The sequence below is a fragment of the Hibiscus syriacus genome, unplaced genomic scaffold (genome assembly GCF_006381635.1).
Source record: "Hibiscus syriacus cultivar Baekdansim isolate YM2019G1 unplaced genomic scaffold, ASM638163v2 tig00004384_pilon, whole genome shotgun sequence".
Taxonomy (NCBI): Eukaryota; Viridiplantae; Streptophyta; class Magnoliopsida; order Malvales; family Malvaceae; genus Hibiscus; species Hibiscus syriacus.
The window spans coordinates 141-22,661 of record NW_024062015.1 but is presented as its reverse complement, the minus strand read 5'-3'; the positions used below and the strand labels follow the sequence as shown (position 1 = coordinate 22,661).

The 22,521-nt window shown below is 31.8% G+C and overlaps 1 protein-coding gene, 2 non-coding genes and 1 pseudogene across 3 annotated transcripts; 2 read left to right on the top strand and 2 right to left on the bottom strand.

Moving 5' to 3' along the window:
- Window positions 1–132: 132 nt before the first annotated feature.
- Window positions 133–5,012, top strand: LOC120194240 (nucleobase-ascorbate transporter 1-like). Its single transcript, XM_039196612.1, has 15 exons — window positions 133–202; window positions 354–439; window positions 1,538–1,635; window positions 1,914–2,090; window positions 2,449–2,549; window positions 2,641–2,716; window positions 2,816–2,875; window positions 2,970–3,157; window positions 3,239–3,335; window positions 3,414–3,500; window positions 3,837–3,895; window positions 3,988–4,079; window positions 4,198–4,275; window positions 4,361–4,521; window positions 4,591–5,012. The coding sequence occupies exons 1-15, from the start codon at window positions 186–188 to the stop codon at window positions 4,801–4,803; spliced, it is 1,590 nt and encodes a 529-aa protein (XP_039052543.1). The 5' UTR covers window positions 133–185; the 3' UTR covers window positions 4,804–5,012.
- A 2,343-nt stretch (window positions 5,013–7,355) lies between these two features.
- LOC120194290 lies at window positions 7,356–7,507 on the bottom strand. The gene has a single exon (XR_005522957.1). It is a non-coding gene; the product is annotated as a small nucleolar RNA snoR2/U65 (small nucleolar RNA).
- Window positions 7,508–7,714: 207 nt separating this feature from the next.
- LOC120194296 lies at window positions 7,715–7,779 on the bottom strand. Its single transcript, XR_005522958.1, has one exon. It is a non-coding gene; the product is annotated as a small nucleolar RNA U49 (small nucleolar RNA).
- A 7,375-nt stretch (window positions 7,780–15,154) lies between these two features.
- Window positions 15,155–21,103, top strand: LOC120194219 (annotated as a pseudogene).
- Window positions 21,104–22,521: the final 1,418 nt, after the last annotated feature.

Genomic DNA, 22,521 nt, shown 5'->3' with positions numbered 1-22,521 from the left:
CATTCTTCCAAAAAAAAACTCCGGTAAATAAATGAAACAAAATCACCTCTAATTAAAATGAGAGGAAAAATAATTAAGCTTCTGGAGCAGGAGGAAACTACAGAAGAGAGAGAAAGGAAGAAAAGTGTTGGAGGGCATCACTGAGAGGCCAATGCTTCTTTGCCTTTGCCTTTGCTCATTGGCATATGATTCTCTTTTTTGGGTATTTTTCTTTATTGTTTCCTTGGAAGCTTACTTTTCTTCACTTTGTATCTGTACTTTACTTTCTCTCGGTTTCCCCCCTTCTTCTTCTTCTTCTTCTTCTTCTTGTTGCTGTTGTGGGTTTAACTTTGTGTTTTCTCTCTTTCCCAAAGCTTAACAGCAATGGCAGAAATAACCCATCTTCCCATGGACCAGCTTCAAGACCTTGAGTACTGCATAGACTCTAACCCTTCTTGGGGTACGTTATTGTTTTCTGTAAACTAAACAAAGAAAGCGGTAGATGAGAAAATAAATGGGATGGTAATGTCTTTTGTTTTTTTTATCTCTGTCATTATTTTTGTCTTTGTTGTTCTCATTATGGTAACTTCTTTGTTTATGAGCTTATTATTTACACTGAATGGCATAAATGGGATGGTAATGTCTTTTGTTTTTTTTTTATCTCTGCCATTATTTTTGTCTTTGTTGTTCTCATTATGGTAATGTCTTTAAGCTTTATGAGATTATTATTTACACTGAATGGTGCAAGAAGAAACAGATGTGGTGGATCATCGTTATGAATAACAGCAAAAGGGTTGTTTTATAGTCAGTAACTTTGTAATGTAACAGGAGGCATTGTGGCCTAGGGAGTTATTTTCTTCCTGTAAAGTTAAACAAATGCTGGGTTTTTTTTTTCATGATTTTTTTTTTGGTTCTTTCTGATATTTTCCTGGGTACCAAACAGAAAATTACTTGGTGCTCATGGTTTTCTGGATGTTGGGACTTTACTGAATGGCACTTTCGTAATTTCCCTCTTATCTAACTGAACAACCCCACTTTGTTTGCCTTGCTTGCCTATACAAAATTGGTCATGCTTGAAGGATGCAAATACTGGGTATCATTTGCTTTGAATGATTATAGTAATGGAAATCCATTAAAAATGTTAGGGGTCATGGCTTTAGTATGACAGCAATGACTATTTGTTTTGTAACACAGCTATTGATCTCCAATCATATAAAATCGGCATGCTTGTATATACGAATGATCAGTTCCGTGTTGGAAGAGATAATGCCATTGTGTGTTTCTTATAGCAATCCGTGTCAGGATATGATGTTTTGTATGTGATGATGGTTTTTGACCTATTGAAGAGGTTTCGAGTATCAGCATTTCTCTACGAGAGCAATTAGATTTGGAGTGAGATAGGTCGAAAAGAGTCTACTTTGTTTCCTTCAAGCATTAAGAGATATGATCATTGAAAATTATAAACAAGCCTTGATTTTGGCAAAACCAAGCATGTAGGTGCCAAGTTTATTCTTAAATATCTTTCCCATGCTTATGAAAAAAATGCTTTTTCTTGCAGTTGAAACCACCCTACTAGCATTTCAAAACTACATCCTGATGTTGGGTACAAGTGTAATGATCCCTTCGTTACTCGTTCCGGCAATGGGTGGAAGCGATGTAAGCTCGTTATTCTCAACTTCGTTTGTTTGTTTTCATCTTAATGCATGCTCAGTTTATATCATGAGTTGTAGTCAGGACAATGGAACTATGCTAGTAACTTTGAACCAAGTTTATCAGTTCCCGAGTAGTATTATATCTGAGGTCAATATGCCATTGATTAAGGAGTTGAGATCCTTAACTCCTAGTAGGCATTATTTGCCATGATAGATCATGCATTTATTGTTCTGCTAAACATTTATACGGTTTTTTTAATCCATATTTTGGCTCATAACCAGAGGGACAAAGCATTGGTGATACAGACTTTGCTCTTTGTAGCTGCCATTAACACACTTCTCCAAGCGCTTTTTGGAACAAGGCTGCCAGCTATTGTTGGAGGCTCTTATACTTATGTTATCCCAATAGCCTATATAATAAATGACTCATCATTGCAACGGATTACCAACCAACATGAAGTAAGTTGCTTGTTCACAACCTTTTTTTTTACTTTTAGGCACATGCAAACCATACATATACAGGTGACAAGACAGAAGTCTCACCCTTTTCATAACTTCGAATAGCTTATTACACCCACTTATCAACATTGGTTAAAAAATTTGGGAAACATGCTTTGATTGGGTTTCTGTCTTAAGAATAAGATGCTTATTGTAAACACTTTTAATGAATCAACATCTTTAAACTCAGGGCATCAAAAGCAGAGCTGGCTTTTATAACCCATTAGACTCTGTCAATTCGATTTCCTTCTCAGAAATTGAACTTTCTCATTTGGTAGGGGTAATTTGAAAGAGATCTTCCCATGTGATTGGTTTGCAGAGATTTATACAAACTATGCGAGCGACTCAAGGAGCTCTTATCGTAGCCTCAAGCATACAAATTATCCTCGGATACAGCCAAGTTTGGGGTCTCTTTTCACGGTACTTCTTAAGCGTATGCAAATGTGAAGTTGCTATTCCTCCAGTGTTGGATTATATGGTTCTTCACTGTTCTTTATGGTTTTCCATGCAGATTTTTCAGCCCTCTTGGTATGGCACCAGTGGTCGCATTGGTAGGGTTGGGATTGTTTCAGAGAGGATTTCCTTTGGTTGGTATTGCTATAAAACAAACTTTTTTTTCCCTTATTACTTGGAAAATTCATGAAGTTTACCTGAAGCATGGAACTTCTCTTTACAAATTGTTTCAGCTAGGAAATTGTGTTGAAATTGGGCTGCCAATGCTGTTGTTGGTGATCGGAGTGTCTCAAGTAAGTGTTTCGTATCATTTTTCTTTGCGCTCTCCCTTTATTTCATGATTTATTTTTAATTTTTCACATGTTCCGGCTTTATGGGAATTGGCAGTATCTAAAGCACGTGAGGCCATTAAGAGAGATCCCTATATTCGAAAGGTTTCCTGTATTAATCTGTGTTGCAATAGTTTGGATCTATTCCATTATACTGACTGCCAGCGGGGCTTATCATGACAAGCCAATTGCAACTCAACTTAGTTGCCGTACTGACCGAGCAAATCTCATATCGACTGCTCCATGGTATATCAGAACATAAACTTTGGTTTCTCGTGATTTATGATCTGTTTTAACTGTTTCAGACATTCATGTTCAATGCTTCAGGTTCAAGTTCCCTTATCCTCTTCAATGGGGACCCCCTACATTTTCAGCTGGACATTCCTTTGCTATGATGTCTGCGGTTCTCGTGTCTATGGTCGAGGTACATCCACTTAAAGTTCAGACTGAATAATTTCTGCATTGATGAAATTGCTTCTTAACGTTACCTGTGATGATATAGTCCACCGGAGCTTACAAGGCGGCATCTCGATTGGCTATTGCAACTCCGCCTCCAGCTTACGTATTAAGCCGTGGGATTGGCTGGCAGGTGGGATGGTTTAACATTACTATCACTATTTCCTTTTTTTGCTCTTTCCTTTCTTTGATCAATCCAACAAGTACAAGTAGCTGATGAATATATATATATATATATATATATATATATATATATATATATATAGAGAGAGAGAGAGAGAGAGAGAGAATTAAAAAGTCCGAACAGGTAACAATCAGACCAAGCTAGATCAAACTCAGGCGTTATAGAACTTGAACCTAAGCCCTCATTTTTAAAGAGTCTTTGCCTTACTATTAGAACCAGCAGCGGATTGGCAGCCGATTGAAAAAATATTTCTTTTGAGCTGGTTGGTTTTCATAATCTTTGCAGGGGATTGGCATCATGCTTGATGGTCTATTCGGAACGGTCACTGGTTCTACAGTTTCTGTGTAAGATGCATACTTTCAGACCAGCCATTGTTGCATGCTGCTTGTGTTGTATTCTTCTCCATGTTGATAGATATCATGGTTATATGCTTCAGGGAAAATGTTGGACTCCTCGGACTAAGCCGTGTTGGAAGTCGCAGAGTGGTTCAGATATCTGCTGCCTTCATGATGTTTTTCTCTATATTGGGTACTTCAATCTTACTTAATACATCCATACATGTTATATGCTCAATATTCTTTTTTAAATTTTCATATATATTTGGATGATCATAACTATTATACTGTCGTGTCAATGTATTTTGCAGGAAAATTTGGTGCAGTGTTTGCATCCATACCATTCCCAATCTTTGCAGCACTTTATTGTGTACTTTTCGGCCTTGTCGGTACGAATAACTCAAACCCAAAGTTGTATTTTTCTCTCGTGTTTTTAGAACCTAGATGAAAAAATTGTTGCTTGGTTGATTCCAGGTTCAGTAGGATTGTCCTTTCTGCAATTCACAAACATGAACTGCATGAGAAACCTAATAATAACAGGGCTGTCACTCTTCCTGGGGATTTCCATCCCACAATTCTTCAATGAATATTGGAATCCGTCCCATCAGGGCCTCGTTCACACGAATGCTGGATGGGTAAGCTTCTAAAATTGTCGCGTTGATATTGTTCACAAAATGTTGAAGCAAGTGCGTGTGATTTTGCAGTTCAATGCATTCATGAATACGGTATTCTTGTCGCCGGCGACCGTGGGACTGATGGTGGCGGTGTTCCTGGACAATACGATAGAGGTGGAGAAATCGAAGAAAGATAGAGGGATGGCATGGTGGGTGAAGTTCAGAACATTCAGAGGAGATAATCGGAATGAGGAATTCTACACTTTGCCTTTCAATCTCAACAGGTTTTTTCCACCTACATAAATGATAAATCTTTGTGGGACTCGGGGCATGCCAATTGCACATATCTTCGGCTAATCTAATCCAAGTTTTGGATTTTTTTTTTCTTCTCTTAATCAGTTTTTGCATGAGGTTTATTAATATTCAAAACAACGATGAATATGATGATTAATGGGTCGTAGACGATAATTCTTGTATTTTTTTCCTTATCGTAATTATATTTGAAAATTGATTCATTATTGTCTTTTTTTGGATCTTAATAATTTCAATTACAAGTTTAATTATAATTTTAAAGTAGCACAATTTAATTTAATTTTTCACCAATTAAATGCGTCCAGTATGCTTTTCTGTAGTAACACCACAAGTTCATTGCCATAAAACTCAACAATTACACCAACTCTATATCTAAAAAGGATTTTTTTTTTATTTGTCTACCATTGAAAATGTTAATGATAATCTTAACGATGAAGAGGTTATTGTTATTGAGGAAAATAATATAATATAATTTTAATTTAATTTGAAAGTGAAGTAAATATATTAAAAAATAAAAGAATCAAATAATTTCAGTTTGTAGATATCAGAATATTTGTTCGAAGAAACGAACATCATATTCGGAAATTAGAAAACTTGATCGGAAAATTTTTAGTTCAACAATTCCTGACGACGACAGTTAGTGCGGTTGTCAACTAAAAATATGAATTTCTGAAATTTGGTTAAAATTTGAATTTCTGAAAATTTAGAGTAAAGAGAGATGAGAGACTGAGTAACATGGAGTGAAGAATGAAAAAAGAAAAGGAAATAAAATTAAAAATGTAATTCATATTGTCTAAGCATAAGATATAGTAAATTATTTTAAGTCGGGTAAGATCAGAGATCTTTTAACCTAAACTCGAATCTAATTCAAACTTTATTTTATCCTTCTCAAAGACACACATAATCTGAAATTTTAAATAAAAAAATTGATTATATAAGATTGAATCAGATTAAAATTGATCAGATCTAAACTTTGGCTATATCTATTCCTACGTCTCTACACTTCTTGCAGCCATGGTAGATGATATTCTATCAATATTGGTCGTACTAATCTTAAATGGTATTTGGTTCATAGAATATAAGATTTCGTTTACAAAAAAAGATTAACAGAATTTAACATCACTAAATAAGTAAATGGAATTGTTGTATTACCTTGATTTGTTTAATAAGAATGCAAGACGACAATGTTTAATTGGAGGAATATTAAGAGTATACCAAATTATAATTTTGATATATGTTGCTTTCTACAAGGTAAACTTTAATACTAAATTACAATATTTGAATGAAATTATGCAGTACCTAGTAATTTGGAGATAATAACATTCTCATTATTTTAAGCAAAAAGTATTACCGTTGATAATAAATATTATCTTATAATAATTTTATCTGCAAACCAAACATCTTATAACACAATTAAAGAATCAATAATTTTCACGGGTAAAATGATCTTTTCAGCAAACAAAAGACATCGTCTAAAAAATTAATTTGTTTTAAAAAACTATACCGCCAAAATCTTAATGGCCTTCTACTGTTTAGTTACGTTTTCATTCGTTTCTATGCTTATATTTATACAAGATTTTAATATTTTAAATTAACTTTTTATTTCATTTTATCTTTAACTATTGTATTAAAAATAAAATAATTTAAATTATTAAATTTAATTAATAATTTTAGGATTTAACTTTTTCATACAAATATATTTATATATAGAATTGAAGAAAATTTACATCATACATATTATAGTTTCATAAAACACAGTCATCTCTCTCTCACAAGGTCAGGTCAGCTAACAGCAGGAAGTTTTCAGAACATAATCAAACTCCATGCTGAGAGGACCATAATGATTTTTTCTTCAGAAAAGAAATGTTATCTTTTCCCCGATACCTGAACACATTAAAAGAAAAGATAATTGCGTTTGTTCGGCAGATGTGTATGCATCATGTACGTCCTTCCTTCCAGGCATCTCCTCCTTGGGATTTCTATTCCAGAAATTATGCCTTTCGCACTACCCACTAAGGATTGTTTCCTTTAAAAGCTTGATCTCATCGGACAAGTGCTCACCTTAAAATTTAATCTATTTTTCAGATAATTAGTTTAGCGTTGTAATTTTAAAAGTAGAGATTGTTCCTAAAGATAACCAATAGCAAATAATATAGTCCTTATCGGTTTAAAGTCTTTGAATGATCACTTTCGATATCACTTTATAAACCACGTTACAAACAACAATGGCTGACATTGTTCCATCGTCACAAGTAAATTACGAGTAGCAACTTTCAGCCTCAGATAAGATTGGTTATTTCCATTGTCATCATTGGTTTAATATCTGACAATGTAGGCAATTCTTAATCATCATAAGCCTCTAAAACCATAGATTCGTGACTACGTCTTAAAAAATATATAATTTTATGTTTAAAACAAAATCGAGAGCATCAGAAATAAAATTGACATAAAAAATGTAATAATTCGGTCGGTAATTCCAACTATAAATTAAGAAATCATCATTGGCTACAGAGTCCATTTCCTAACAATCATGTCAAAAATGCAAATGTGATCGCCGAAAACGGCTCCGTAGATCACAAAAGTTCAGACCCACAGGTTCCTATCAAAAGGTGAAATATTAGATTTATTTCTGTCCAATCAAAGCATCGCCGGTCACCGCTTTTTTCATTTTTGCTACCGGCGACGTGGTCGGACCTAACAAAATGATTCCAAATTAGAAAAAAAAATGATATTCAAATATCGAAAGCGTACCCCTCAGAGACCCGTTTCAAATCACCACACAACGTAACAGGCTTTCGAGGAAAACCCCCGCGTGTATTCCCGGCCAATGATCGAGCAACCTAAGAACACGAATCAGAGGGCTGACATTGGCGGATGGGAAAACGGGGATTTTCCATAACTTGCTGCCGTTGCTGATTAAAGTGTCATACGGCACTTCCTATCTATGGGATGTCTTCCTCATTGGGGGTTAGCTACACAAATCAAATACGATTATTAGAGAAAACAAATGATAAACCCTACATATCTCATAGACACGAGAAGGCGATAAGCATTGCGGTGATTTATAGGGAGCAATGAAGTAAAAACCCTGGAGATCTGAGGATTGGGCCCTGTAATTGAAGGCTTCGTTGATGGGTTTTAAATGATCGGAAGAGGCTTTATGGTTGTCGTGAATAGGCCCAAGTCGTTTACTACGGGCTCCGGTAAACTAAATGGCAAATTTTCTTTCTTCAATATTAGGGACTAATATCATCGGAGTTAATTCAAGTGGTAAAAGGTTTAATATCGTTTAAGTATGTCTTAAGTTTGATTTTTTATGTATGCATAAAATTTTTGTTAGGAGACCCGCTCACCAAAATTAGGTGTTCGATCTGAATCAGTCTGAATTAGTCAATACGAAACATTAAGAATCAGAAAGAAAATAAAAAATATATATTAGGAACGAATCGTTTTGCTTTTCCATTTTGGAAGGAATTGCATTTGTTATTTTATACTTGATATCGCGTACAGTGATACGGTATAGTTTTAAAAAGTCAATTAAGTTTTTCTTTTACACTTAATTCAACTTTTAAATTTAAAATTTAAATTAATTGAATTTTTAAATTAAATCAATTAAACACTTTCTCTAACTGTAATCATTAAATTTTAATATTTTCTAAAACTTATTGTTATATAGCATATCGTGGTTTTGTAAATTAAAAATCATTAAATACTTGATATCGTGGTTTTTTAAAATTAAAACAAATAAAAATCTAAATAGTTTTAAAATTTTAATAATCATTTTAATGGTAAATTATATGTTTAGTACTTTAGCAATCATTTTTTTCCATTTTAGTCATCCAACTATTTTGTTTCAAAATCATACCCAAGATTAGTTCTGATTTCATTTTGGTCACCTGTCGTTCAAGAATTAACGACGATGTTACTGACGTGTCAGCATAAGGTAATATCACATCATGATTGAAAAAATAGAAAAATGTTACATCGGTAGTTCTGTTACTCTTTTTAACAATAGTTGACTAAATAAAATTAAAATATAACGTTACTAATAATTTTGAAAAAAAAATTAAGTAACCAAAATGAAATAAAAATAATAGTTAAGATACTAAACATGTAATTCACCTTTTTTTAAATGACACTTGGTATAGTTATGGCCTTGCAAGATGAAATTTATAACTTTTTTCAAAAATATAAAAAATAGAATAATTTAAAATTACTTTTTTTTAATATGAAAATAAATAAAGCTACTAACTAGTTCAAAGCAGAAATATATTAAAATTTGACATTTTTTAGATATTTAAATATATGTTAGATAATTTATGTATTTATATTTTTTTGTCCATATAATTTATGTATTTATATTATACTAACGTACATCATATCACATCATAAAACATGTGTATCCGTATAAAGAAAAAGTCCAAAAGTCAAACACCCATCTGCTAATTTATAAATTACCTTTATATGCCTTACAAAATAAAGATTTATAATTAATTTATAGCATATACATATAGTCTCTTAATTTGCTTTTTTTGGGTGAAATAAAAACACTACTATGTTATTGAAATCAATACTTTGGGTAAGGTTGTATATACAAGAAGTCATCAAAATTAGTAGTTGATCCATCACACAAATGAATTCCTTTCCCATTTAGGCTTTGCTGTCAATAAAGTCATCGTCCTTAAAGATGACTTTTAGTGCGAAAACTAAAGATATTCTTAAGTGTTGCTTCCTTCCATTATTATAAATTCTTCAAACATTTACACATTCATAGACTTAATCTCTCCTTAAAAGATAATGTTTGTTTATGATATTTCTTAATTATTAATAATGTATACATACTACATAAAAGTAGTTGCTCAAACTTAAGACCCCAATAGAGAACAACACTCTCTTTAATCTTTGAGACCGCTCAATAGGTTCGAAAATGACGTCTATTAGTATATTAATAATAAAGCCTAAAAAATAAAAATTATAAATAGGTCACAAACTAAATATTGACATAATTATTACAATTTTAACGAAGAGTCAATAGGGATTAAATTGAATTATTGAAGTTAAAAAAAAGACTAAAAGTGAATTGTATCATCTAACCAAAAGGGATCAAACCATTGTCTATCTCACCAGCTCCACCTCAGTATATATACATAATTAAAAAAGAAGGATGCGAACACCACACAAAGATTAAAAAAAATATCAGTGTCCTTATCGAATGAGATGATCATATATATTATTCTTCCGACACAGTGTAATAATTTTGAAGATAAATGTAGGTTTTAGGATGATGTGTGATCTACGGACAAGATAAATTAGCGTGTCTTTAGACTGAATAATAGAAATTATAATGAAAAAAAATCAGATTCATTGTCTGACCAAACTTGGAGTATATAACCCTATTTAGTTAAATTTTGTCATGGATTTGACGAAGGAGAAGGATAAAAGAAAACAAAAGCATCTGAATCTTTAAAGTTTTCACTTAAATAAAGAAAACAAAGGGTCATAAACAATCAAACAATGCAACATGAGGAGGGTATTTCCACTTTTGGAATCGGATGCTAAAGCAGATGACATTTTGAGGTATGAATTATGATGGATTGATCTGAAAATTTTAAATTTGTATATATTTTAGATTTTTTTAATATTTTTTATTGATAATATATTTTTATATTTTAAAAAAATTAAATTAAATTTTATAAATTATAATAAATTCATGTTACTAACATAAAATCATACATTTATCCCTAATAATTCTCTTATTAACTCCAAACATTTTATACAGTACTGACTGTGACACTACTAGGTAGATCGATTGTTTAGAAAAGATAAATAAATATTGGGCCACCTCCATTAGAGATGTAGGAATGTGAAATTATTGGTGCCCAATCAGTGAAGCGCACATGAACTCCACTATCCACGCACTAACATGATCAATGTCCAAATTCCATGCAATCATAAACAAAAAGATTATTCTTTCGTGACATTCATATACTAACCGAAGAGAAAACTATAAATTATTATACTACGGAATCAAGGATTATATAAATTAAAATGTAAAATAAACTAACGTGTATGTAAAATTAATATAAGCCTATTAAAACAATATTTAAAATAAAAAATTTCAGAAACAAATACTACGTTTAGTAGTTTTCTTTTAAAAATATAAATATAATAAATAATTTTTGGTGTCTCGAGAATATTATGTGAAACGTAGATGAATAAAAAAATATAAGATTTATAATAATCATATTAAAACAATATTCCTTATTTTAAAAGGATGAAAATGTTACTATACTTTATTATAGTATATGATATACTTTTATGTTTTATAAATTATTCTTTCATAAATTATATTAATTTTTTTATTAATGTACAGTATTCTTTTATATTTGGGAAAATAATATATTTAAAATTTTATTTTTTATATTCATTTTCATAAGGACATGGAAAATAGATTTTTAAATTATATTTTGAAATTTAATATTAATTAAAATAACATTCCTTATTAATTTTGAAGTTGCAACATCGTGGTGCACGTAAACAAATACACTTGTTTTTTTTTTTAATTAATCATTAGTATCTGATTTATTAGTCTACGAAAACTGTGATTGTTCAGATGCTTTATTATAATTTAAATCAATATACGTCCAAAAATATCCGGTGGGTCCCACGAGCTATGATTTTGATTCCTGATTAAGACGCCTCCATTTGGCTTAGAAAGAGAGTGAGCTTTACGCATTTGGCTGTACACTATCATCTTATCCGCTTTTTTTTTAACTTTATTTGTATTTCAATATTAATATCTACTTTTTATTTTAGGGTAAAACGTTTATATAATCACTATACTTTTAGAATAATTACATCTTGGTCGAAACTTTTAAAACTTATTATATATTCATTATTTTTTATTACGTTCGTTGTCTTCAATTGTATAAAGGATATGAGAACCAGATATGAATGCAAGATTTTGTGTCGAGGAGACATATTTTAAAATTTTAAACGGATGAAATATATTAAAATAAATATTAATTTAAAATTTTTAAGGAAGACAATTATCTCTCCCGCTCCCTCCCGATCCATCCATGACGAGATCCCTAAATCCTCAAATTAAAATTCAAATATTAATGTTTCAAAACCCTAAACGATGTTAGGTTCATTGATTTTGGATTGAAAAATATGTTATCATTATTTTGTAGTAATGATAATAAATATATATGACTCAATCAATCATTAATTAAAGATTTTTTCTTTTGCTCTTTACCCTAATTAATTTGGCAGAGAGAATTCTTCGCTCTAATACAACAAAAGAAAAGTGTCGTTGATTCGCTCTAATAATACGATGGAGTGAATTTGCTCAAATCACTTGAATCATAGATAATTATGGATGGAGATAAATAACATATCAAATATGATAGTTTACTTTAATTTATTACAATTGTGATCGAAAAAAATGAGATAAATGTGGTATGGGAATTTGATTTATTATATTTATGATCTATATAAAATGAGATAAATGTGATACGTAGGCACAAGAGAAACAAAGAATAAAGAAAACCCAAATTCCTTTCACACATAGAAGAAAACGAGATTTACATTTTTTATCAGTTCTTTTTTATAACTTTAAATATTTTTATAATTTTATTTTTTACACTTTTCGATTATATTTTATTTTTATTTATAATATATAAAATTTATTGTTTATATATTTTAAATACTAGTAATCAAATTAATAAAAATTATTTTAGCTTTTCTTATAATTGATACATTATAAATTAACAACATAAACAAATAAAAATTAACATTTTTTTATAAAAATAATACATAAATTTAACTTTGTAAAATTTAAAATAATATATAAATCTTTAGATAATGATGTAGATGTATATTGTGATTTTTTTTTTGTATCATAGAAAGTGTCGATTGTATTTCCATTTTTCATCATTTAATTGGAATCCATTAATATGCTCTGCACATTGTATAAAATCAATCGGAAGTTATCCAATTGTGGATAACGATTTTCAAACTACTTTCGTAAATGTAGGGTCCACTGCTCAGTTGGAGACGATTTTTTTATTTAAAAAATAAAAAATTCCTTTTAATTTTAAACAGACTATACATTTCATTGGTTTGTAAATTGTCATATTTAAAACATTTAATCAATATATAGATTTTATATAAGAGTAACAATTTTTCATTTAAAAATCATACATTACTATGGGAAGTGAAAAGCAACATATTATTCTTAATTAGTTTATAATTATAAGAAGATAAATAAGAATACCAAACAAAAGAAATTTTCTTGATTCTTATGAAATTTAAGAAGACAAATGAGTGTAAATTTTTGACGTTTTATTTTTTTTATTTTTTTCAAAGTTAATTTAGCTTTAAATCACTATCTATTTTATTGGCATATAAAAAAAATCAAGTGTAAACTCTTTAAATCCAAGTCAAACCTACGTTATAGGAAAAATTAGATAAATCAAGTTTGGAACTTATAGTAGGGAGGTGTCAAATTTCATACAATTTTTGATAAATTCGTATGACGAGTTTTTTAATATGTTTTATAAAACTCATCACTTTTTTCACATGTCTTATAAAAAATTACCAAAATCTTAAAATAAATTTAAAGGTATATATTTACTAATTAATTATTCCGTGTATATTAGTTACCTTATTTTGCCTATGTTATAAGTAATAATCGGTAAATTTATAAATTTTATTATAAAAATGTCATTTGGGGTACTAGAATATTCAATTTTTAAAAAATCAATTAAGTTATTTTATTTTCCCTCCCAATTAAGTTTTTTATATTAAATTTTTTATTGATTCACTCATTCGATCAACATGTCGTTATTTTATTGATTTCCTAATCGATGGATATCACATGTGTCAAGTCATGACATTTTATGCAACATTTTCATATTTTTTTTTTTTAATAAGTTTATAGAATATTTTTAAAATTTTCTTTAAAAATATATAGTGACAAAACTATAATATGCCATATGATAATAATATCATTAAAATTATTAAGATTTAACCATTAATTTTTTTATTTTTTTAAATAATGTAATCTTTTATTTAAAATTTTTAATTGATTTAATTTCTTACTTTAAAACCTTAATTGAATAAAAATATTTCAAATATTTAGCTTATTTTTAAGAATTTTGAAAATTTAAGAAGTCTGTGAACCTTAGAATTTTTATATTTTAAATATTTGTAAGTATAATCATATTATATAGATTTTATCAAAATTTAGTCGGACAAAATCCTTGTTCTACTTATTTAGACGCATTTCATGCATGGGTGATCATAAATTAATTTAAATATTTATATGGAAAATAATATCACGAATCAAGTGCTAATAAATGAAATTATATAGAAGAATTAATTGAGTAATGGTATTTGATCGGTTGATGAAGATGTTTATGTTTATTTATTTCGTCCTATTCTCTAAAGTAATATGTTTTAAATTTATTAGTAGTACTCTTATTCCTTCTTCCGAGAGTCTTTCTTTTTTTCATCCTTTAAATAAAATTATGATTATATTTAAAATTTATAAAAAAGGTCTTTACTAAGTTATAGTTATTTAAAATTTATTATTTAATAAAACAAGTACACGCTTAAAATTAATTATTTAATAAAACAAGTACACGCTTAAAATTAATTCATTGAAATAATTAATGTGTCCATAATCTTAAATATCCGACAGCTCAAATAATAATAAAATAAACAAAAACAGACGTAGCAAAACCGTAAATACTTTCTTAACAAAAATAAAAAAGATCGTAAATATCTATATAACCTCCCCTGGCCTGAATCCCATACGCCACGCATGTTTCGGTTATTTCCCACGAATTATTGGTTCTTATAACATAATATTAATGATAAAGGAAAATGTCGTCTTCTTAGTTCCCACCCCACCAAATTCCCACTATGCCCTTCTCCTCTCCACCCACCTCCAAATGCAAAGCTTACATCCATAGCCATAAGCAACTGATTTTTCTCTGTGTTTTGAATACAATGACGTCGTTTTTTATTCATCGGACGCGTTAACGCGTCGAATGAAATCGTTCCTTTCAAGGCAAAAACCATCTCCTTCTTCCCTCCAACTATTTTTATTGCATTTCGTTTGATTCCATTTTTTTCTTTCTTCAAAATTCCGATTTTTCATATAGCCTGCTCCTAATTTTTTTGTAGTTTCGATGTACGCGTCTCTTATTCTCTTTCGATTTTATTTATTTCTTTTTCTGTTCTGTTATGAAGCTCAAGTGTGATTGTTTCCTTACTTTTCTCACTCCTTCCTCTCTTCCATTTTCATGGAATTCATCCTGTTTCCCCCCCTCTCTCTTTAAAGTTATTATCGTTGCTTATCTTGGATATTTATGAGAATTTATGTTTGTTTTTTCAACGATATGCTAATTGTTAGGCTGTGCTTAGCTGTAATTTGGAATTAAACCTGAGCTTAGATCATGATTTTGATGGAGAAACACGACGATGAACGCTCGGTTTTTCCTTTAACAAGTCTCCAGATCGGGTAATTCATTGACTTTTAAATTACTTCTATCATTTGTTTTTTTAATAAAATCACCAGTTGTATGTTTTGTTTTAGACTTCTAGTAGAATTTCATTAAGCTAAGGTTTTGGCTTCAGCTACTAGTCCATACATTAATGTTATGAATAAACTTCTTCTTCCCACATTGTTGTTTTCTACGGATGATGATTACTGATTGCTTTTCTGATGAGATTAAAAGATTACTTTTACGGGTGACGATTACTGATTGCTTTTTTTGATGAGATTAAAAGACTAATTTTACATGGTAACTTCGTAATTGTGTGTTTCTATGGACTTGATTTATAGGAAAATATCAAATCCGAGAGAAATTGTTTAGTATTATAAGGACTTCCTTTATGGGAAAATATAAGAACCAGACAGTACTACTCCGGATTCTCTGCTCATGAATTTTTTGTTGTGTAATGTATGATTGCAGGGACTTGCAGTCTTATCTTTCGGATCTTAGCCTTTTCCTGGCCACTGGAAGTAACAAATTCTACATTTTGGTGCACAACAGGCCATGGCTGAGGGACTTGGGTTCATGGCCAGCTCACTTGTGGTGGCAATTGATGGTTACCAAGGTTATTGAGAATGCTTCTTTCTTTTTACTAAAAAAAGTCAAATAAGAGGATTGTAATTTAATTAAGCAATTCATTATGCATTTACAGTCCAGGTTATCTCCTTTTGCTAACACCAAGGGCCGTAGGGAGAGAAAGGAGGGGAAGGAAGCTGCTTCCAAATTAAATGCTGACAATTCAAAAAAGTTCGAGAGATGGTTCTGTTTCATTGATGCTGCAACATTGTCTAAAAAGAGGGCTTTACTACCTGTTAAGAAATTGCGAACCTCTTTGCTCCTTAGCAGTGAGCTGCATCGGACTTTGTATGGCTTCATTGTATTTGAAGTCACATGGTCAGATGTTCGAGGTATTAACTATTTCAATGAGCTTCAGGTATTTGCTCTTGGATATTGCTCGTTTTTTTGTTTGTAGTTCACAATCAAGGTCTTGTTTAGCTCTTTTCTTCTCATTTGCAGACTGATACCTCTCTGGCCATAGAGGCTAAATTCATGCGAAGATGGGAATTTGAAAGCTTTGATCATGCTGTAAATTCCATATCATCATGGTTTTCCGGAACAGAGTTGGATCAGCATTATTTAGAAGAGTACTTGAATTCAACAATTGGTATGTTTTTGCCTTCATATTTTAAGACATTAGTAGAAAATTTATCTTTATGATTTTCTAGGGCGCAATAAATTACCTTTCACTAGCATATGATTTTTAAGGGTGCAATAAATTATGTGTCACTATCATTTATATTGTTTTGGACATGCAAAACTGTTATAAATTTAGAAATTGCAAACTGGAGAGGCATTTTTGAAGGAACCTTATAGTGTTGCTAAAAGTATATTTGGTTGCTTTATAATTCTAACTAGGTGTAGTGCAATTGGTGGAGGGTCAAATCAACTTCTAAAATATGCAAATGAATTATCCCTGTTCACATTTACGACATTGAAAAGCAGTTCAATGTGTATTTTGATAACTCTACCACAGGATTTTGGACTTTTGGTTGATCACGGTCAAGTCAATTGTTACATTTCAGTAATGCATAAAAATCTTATACTTTGTGCTGCTCCACTCTCTATTCCCTAACAGGGTAATGGAGAGTCTTTTACTCTCATTCATTCTCATATCCTCTCTCCTTTACTTTACCTTCCGTTCCATTTGAACTAAAAAACATTTGTAAGTTATGAGTATAAGAGGGTTGGACCTATCACTTCCATTTCAGTTAACAACTTAGAATAGCTCCTTAAAACCCCTGTATTTTAATTACTCACTCTCAAGTAATTTTGAGTTGCATCATGGTGTGAAGCCAGACCATGTCCCAAGTCAAGAACTACTAGTTTCTTCAGCCTTTTACGTCATTAAATATGGTCTTAGCTTCTGTTTTATTCAAAAAATATTGTTTGGTTTGGTTTGCCATTTATTTGAATTTTATTTAAGGTTCAATTTTCTATAATCTTGTCAACAAAAGCTGTTGAAAAATCTATATTGAGTTTCGATTGGATATCCTGAATTGTGACTGGAATTTTATTTCATCCTCTTTAGTTTTTTTTCCTGCCTTGATATTTCTGGTCTGGTTTACCAAGGCTTTATTCTTGGAGAAAAGCTTGATGGAGACTTTAGTGTCTGAATCTAACAGACACTTAAACATGCGGTTTAGGACACTAGTTAGGTACATTACACTGTAAAGGAATTATCATCAAGTAATTGTTTCCAATCTTTTGCTTTTTTTTTTACGTCTATTTTGACCAAACTTGCAAATCCTCTTATCTTATAGATGTGTTTGAATAGAATTTGCCAATTATGCTGGCTTAGCCTAATAAACTTTAAGGAACGATACCATAAACCTATCAGATCTCTTTTAATGACCTGTATATTGGCTTTTCATCTGAATGTATATGCGAATGATTGATTATTAGTATCTTTTTTCTTTTCTTATCGTTATCTTATACATCGGGTAATGCTAATTCTATGCCTTCGAAATCAATAGTATCTATGTTATTTCATGCTTCTTAGTTGAACCGAGGCTGGTGCTCTCAAGTTTCTTGTTAGTAAAAGCTCCTTCCATTTACCTGAGTATATGCAGGCGTTTTCTATAAGCTTTTGTACTCTACCTTTACTGGTGAAGTTAGTATAATGTCCGTTCACTGCAATAGGTACAAATTTGTTCAGAAAATGGTCGAAGAATTACTTGATGCCTTCAATTGGTTGTCTGTATATCAGTCTATTTATCTTCCACAATGTATATCTCATTTCCAGGCACTTTCACCACATGATAGTTCTAGAAGCCTGAAACCACATTTTTCACATTTTTCCTCAATCTAATCAATTTGCTGTGCTAATAAAGTATTTAATCTGGATTGTTTTAGCAGAGGTCTTCTATGATATTGAAGAAGATTTTGATGAGGATGATGACGAAAAATACGAGGATAGTTTGAGCACTGAAGAAAGTTTCTCCCATGATCATTGTGACACTGGTGATTTAAAATTTACTGCGAAACTTTTGAGCCACAAACTCCAATTGGTCCTTATAAGAGAAATAAAGCAAGTAAGGTAATTAGTAGGAGTTGAAGTTGATGTGAATTGTGAGGAAATTCAAAGGCAAGCTGAAAACTCATTTGACAATTATCCCAAAAATGCGTCGAAGCTACAAAGTATAGGGATGTTCTTCTTTTGTTTAGATTTGATGATAGAGATCTCCCATTTAAATTACAGCAAATAATAACGCCTGATCAGAGGTTACTTCGTTTGTTAGAGGCTGGTCTTCCATCTTGGGTCATCTTCCTTCAATCATATCCTGGCTTTGCCATATCTATCGCCATGGATGTGTCCTCTGGCCAGAGCTCTATATGTTTCGATTTCAGTCATTACTGTTCTAATAGGGTTTTATGATTTATAAAAAATGTTCCTGTTCTTGGCAACTGCTGCTCGTTTATGCGGGCCACTCTTTGATTGGATAGAAACCTGGGAGATGGTATCAAGGATCAAGTACTTGGGAACGATGCTATTTCTACATAACTGTCAGAAGGCTGTGAGGTTGGTTTTGACAGTTACACGTGCTACTCGATCATTTTTCTCTTTTCTTTGTTTACCACTGGCAGAACCATTTATGGACCTTTTGAGCTTCCTTTCGCCAATTTGGAATACGTTCAGTGATGTAGTGGAAAGCTTCTTTTCAGTCATATGGATTGTGATTGGTTCTTTGTACAATCTATTGGAGGATATCGTGGAGTTTGTTCTGATGCCTATATGCTTTATTGGTGTAGTTCTCCGTAAAATTGGTAGGTCATTAGATGATTGAATTTTCTAAGCTATTTCCTTATTTAGGCATTGGCTCAATGTGTTAATTATGTTCATCTTATTTCATGCTACTACAGCAACTTCCATCCTGTATCCTACATTTTGGTTTCTTTGGGAAGTAGTATATGCGCCAATACGCCTAGTCCTTGCATTAGCCAGATTCGTGGCTTATATGTTTCGGTTCATCTCTCTTTTGGTTGGAGATATATGGCAGTCTTTTAGGGCAATTCAACTTGCTTCAGCTCTGAATCTACAGTGAGCACTAGTGAGGTTTCCATGTTGCGTTCACTTTGGAATGACATTTTTTCTCAGGTTAGAAGACATTATTGTAGCTTTGATTAATGTCTTTATGTTTATTACTTTTTTTCTGGCTTCTTCCAGGTTTTTCGCTCTCTCAGAAGTATATTAAATGGTTTTGTTGCCTTCTTCACAGCCTGCAATAGACATCGCCTAAGGTCCTGCATTTTAACCTATCTGCCTTTTTATATGTCAATTATTTTGGTCTCGTGACCCTGTATTTTAGATTCAACTAGAGAGCTAAGCAAGTACATGCATACGCTGGTATATTAAGTATGAAAGGATGTGCCAATTTCCTCCAATCATTGCACTACTTCTGAAACAATATTTCCAACTAAAATTAGTCGTACTAATTGTGAAAATTTTATCAAGTTAAGTACTTATTTTGTATATATTTTAGATCAGGATATAGGGTTCTGATTCTTCCGGTGTATAGGGGAATGATTTGTTTTTCGACAAGAAGGATAACGTTGAATTACCCCACGAAATGAGTGGAAACAATTCATAATTGATTTTTTTGTTTAGTTTTAGAGCTGATTTGAATTGTGGCTTTTCTAATAATGAAGGAAACACTGGCCCTTGGGTGGTTTTGATCTGTAAGATTTCTAACATTCAGGATATTCTAAAATTTCCATCACAGTAGCTTAAAATCTGCATTGAAGTTAAAACTTTAGTTGTTTCTCTAGGCTGAAATAAGGGAAGAGATGTTTTCTGTTTGCACTAAACTCCTGGCATCTCTGATTTTACAGTTCCATTAATACTTTAGGCTCTTCTGATTCGTATGAAAATCTTTTCTTTGAGACCACGCCCACCTACCATGCCAAATGAGTACTCACTGTCTTGCTTTGAACAATATTACTTTTGTAATCCATCTCTAGTATAGCTTCCTTCTATTTCCTTTGTGAAGTTAGATTACTTACCTTTTAACAGTACATTTAGTTATTTCTTTCATCATGTAAATATTAGACTGTTTAATAAATGGACAATTGGTCCATCTATTATATTCACTCATTCCCCACGCATAAAAATTATCTCCTAAACATTCTTTTTTTCAATTGCCTTTAAAGAATGTCGTAAGCAACAAACCATCTAATAGTTTTCGGGATACTTTTCAACCTTTCTTTCCCCGTTGAACTAAGCTCAACCTCAAGTTGTACTTACACGATCATTTGCTTACAACGTGTACAGCATTTATAATCATGTACGGCATGTTGTTCAAAGGCCATTTGGTGGAGCCCCGGTACCACGAACATCAGATCCTAGACGCAATAAATCGCTGCGTGCTCTAAGCCATGTAAGAAACTGTAAACTTGGATCTTGTTTAATCTATTGTTCTCATCTCCACTTCCTTTTTCCATCATATGGCGACTGATTCTTTTCAGTCGCTACACTTATAATTCATTTTTCTGTCATAATCATCTATTCTATATCAACTCCTTGAGCAGATTGATATTTTCATAATGTTTCAGCAGCCAGAAATAAGAGGAGAGTTACGGTGGGTCGTATCCTCCGGCGTTGTCATTTTGAGTTCACAATATGAAAGAAGGTAATCCTTTGTTCTGAAGAACAAACATTCCAATGCAAATCTAGAAGCTCGCAATAACATGCATAGTTGAAAGCTAATATGAGCCAGTCCGATATCAGTCCAAGAGAAAAAACATCTGAAAGGCGAGGAAAAGAAAATATCACTTGTATAGCTTAGAGGTAATATCATTCTTTTATGCCTTTGTATCTAGGAAGCTGCCTATTCTCTCTGTTTCTGTTTCTCGATGTTCATTAACTTTAGCTTTTTTGTTTTAAATCCTCTATGTTAGTCAGCTTTTTGTAACATCGTGTATATACATTTTATCTTTATTTATTTATTATCCCCAAAAAAGAAGGAAAAGGGAATGTTGGGAAGTTCTGAATATAATATGTCCTGAAATAAGGATGATAATTATGGATGTCAAATTATCACCAACATTCCAGTGAATGTAAATGTTGTGCTGATTGCCGAATTTCTGATATGCTAATGCAAAAATGAATTGGCACACATACTGCATACATACATACATACATGCATAAAGGTACACATGAAATCCCCACCTGCATGGATATACAAACCAGTTATGCTAACAAAAACAAATAACAGTATTACATTAAATACATCTGCAGCTGCTGTCCTGTAATCTAACGAGGTCCTAGCTTTCCTCGATTTTCTTACTGCCAGCCAGACATCACTCAGCTTCATTGAAGTAGTTCTACTATCTTGTATCATCTTCCTTCACTTGAACTGATCGTATCTAGAGCTTGGTTAAATTGAAATCAAGGGGGGGGGGGGAGTAAAATGAAAATATGGTGCTTCACATGTTTGTTTAACATGGAACTTTTTTGTTTCGTTTACAAATGCATATAATTATTTAACGTGAACCTGTTTCTGACATCCACACTCAATTCAAAGTAATATAGCAATATGTTTTTAAGCTGAGTTCTTACCTCGTTTATGTTATCCTTGTTGCAATGCGTTTACTCTTGTTTCTCCTGTGAAAGTTGCAAGGAATTTTGTAAGCTCTTGATATGTAGCCTGTAGCATCTCTTTGCCCCACATCCATGGCAGCTTTTAGAAGATAAGTTTCAAGCTTCTCCTTTGACTGAGTGCATCCTTAATATGTGAAGCCGCTTCATGGACTGACTGGAGATGATAACTTCCAGTGTTGTAATGGCCGCCAATGCTGCTGGGTGCTGGATATATCATATACACCATTTCCCTACATTTTTGGGATTGAATTCACTGCATGATTGCAGTTATCTTGGAGAGTTGGCTCCGTTCTTGCAGCTATAGATATACCCGAATAGATTCCACCACCGCTCAACAAAAGGTCCGCATTCAATCAACGGCCAGCCGAAGCGTCGAAAGTATCATTTGCTGCCGGTAACATGGTAGTTTTGATCAGGTGGCTCCATTGACTCCAAATAAGTGAGCTGATCTTTATGAAGATTAATTCCTACTCCTCCAAGATTGTA

Excerpts from the sequence above, each read along its gene's own strand:
- LOC120194240 (XM_039196612.1), top strand. Across the intron at positions 2,550-2,640 it reads GTTTGGGGTCTCTTTTCACG|ATTTTTCAGCCCTCTTGGTA; the intron begins GTACTTCTTAAG and ends TTTTCCATGCAG. Across the intron at positions 3,158-3,238 it reads CTCATATCGACTGCTCCATG|GTTCAAGTTCCCTTATCCTC; the intron begins GTATATCAGAAC and ends TCAATGCTTCAG.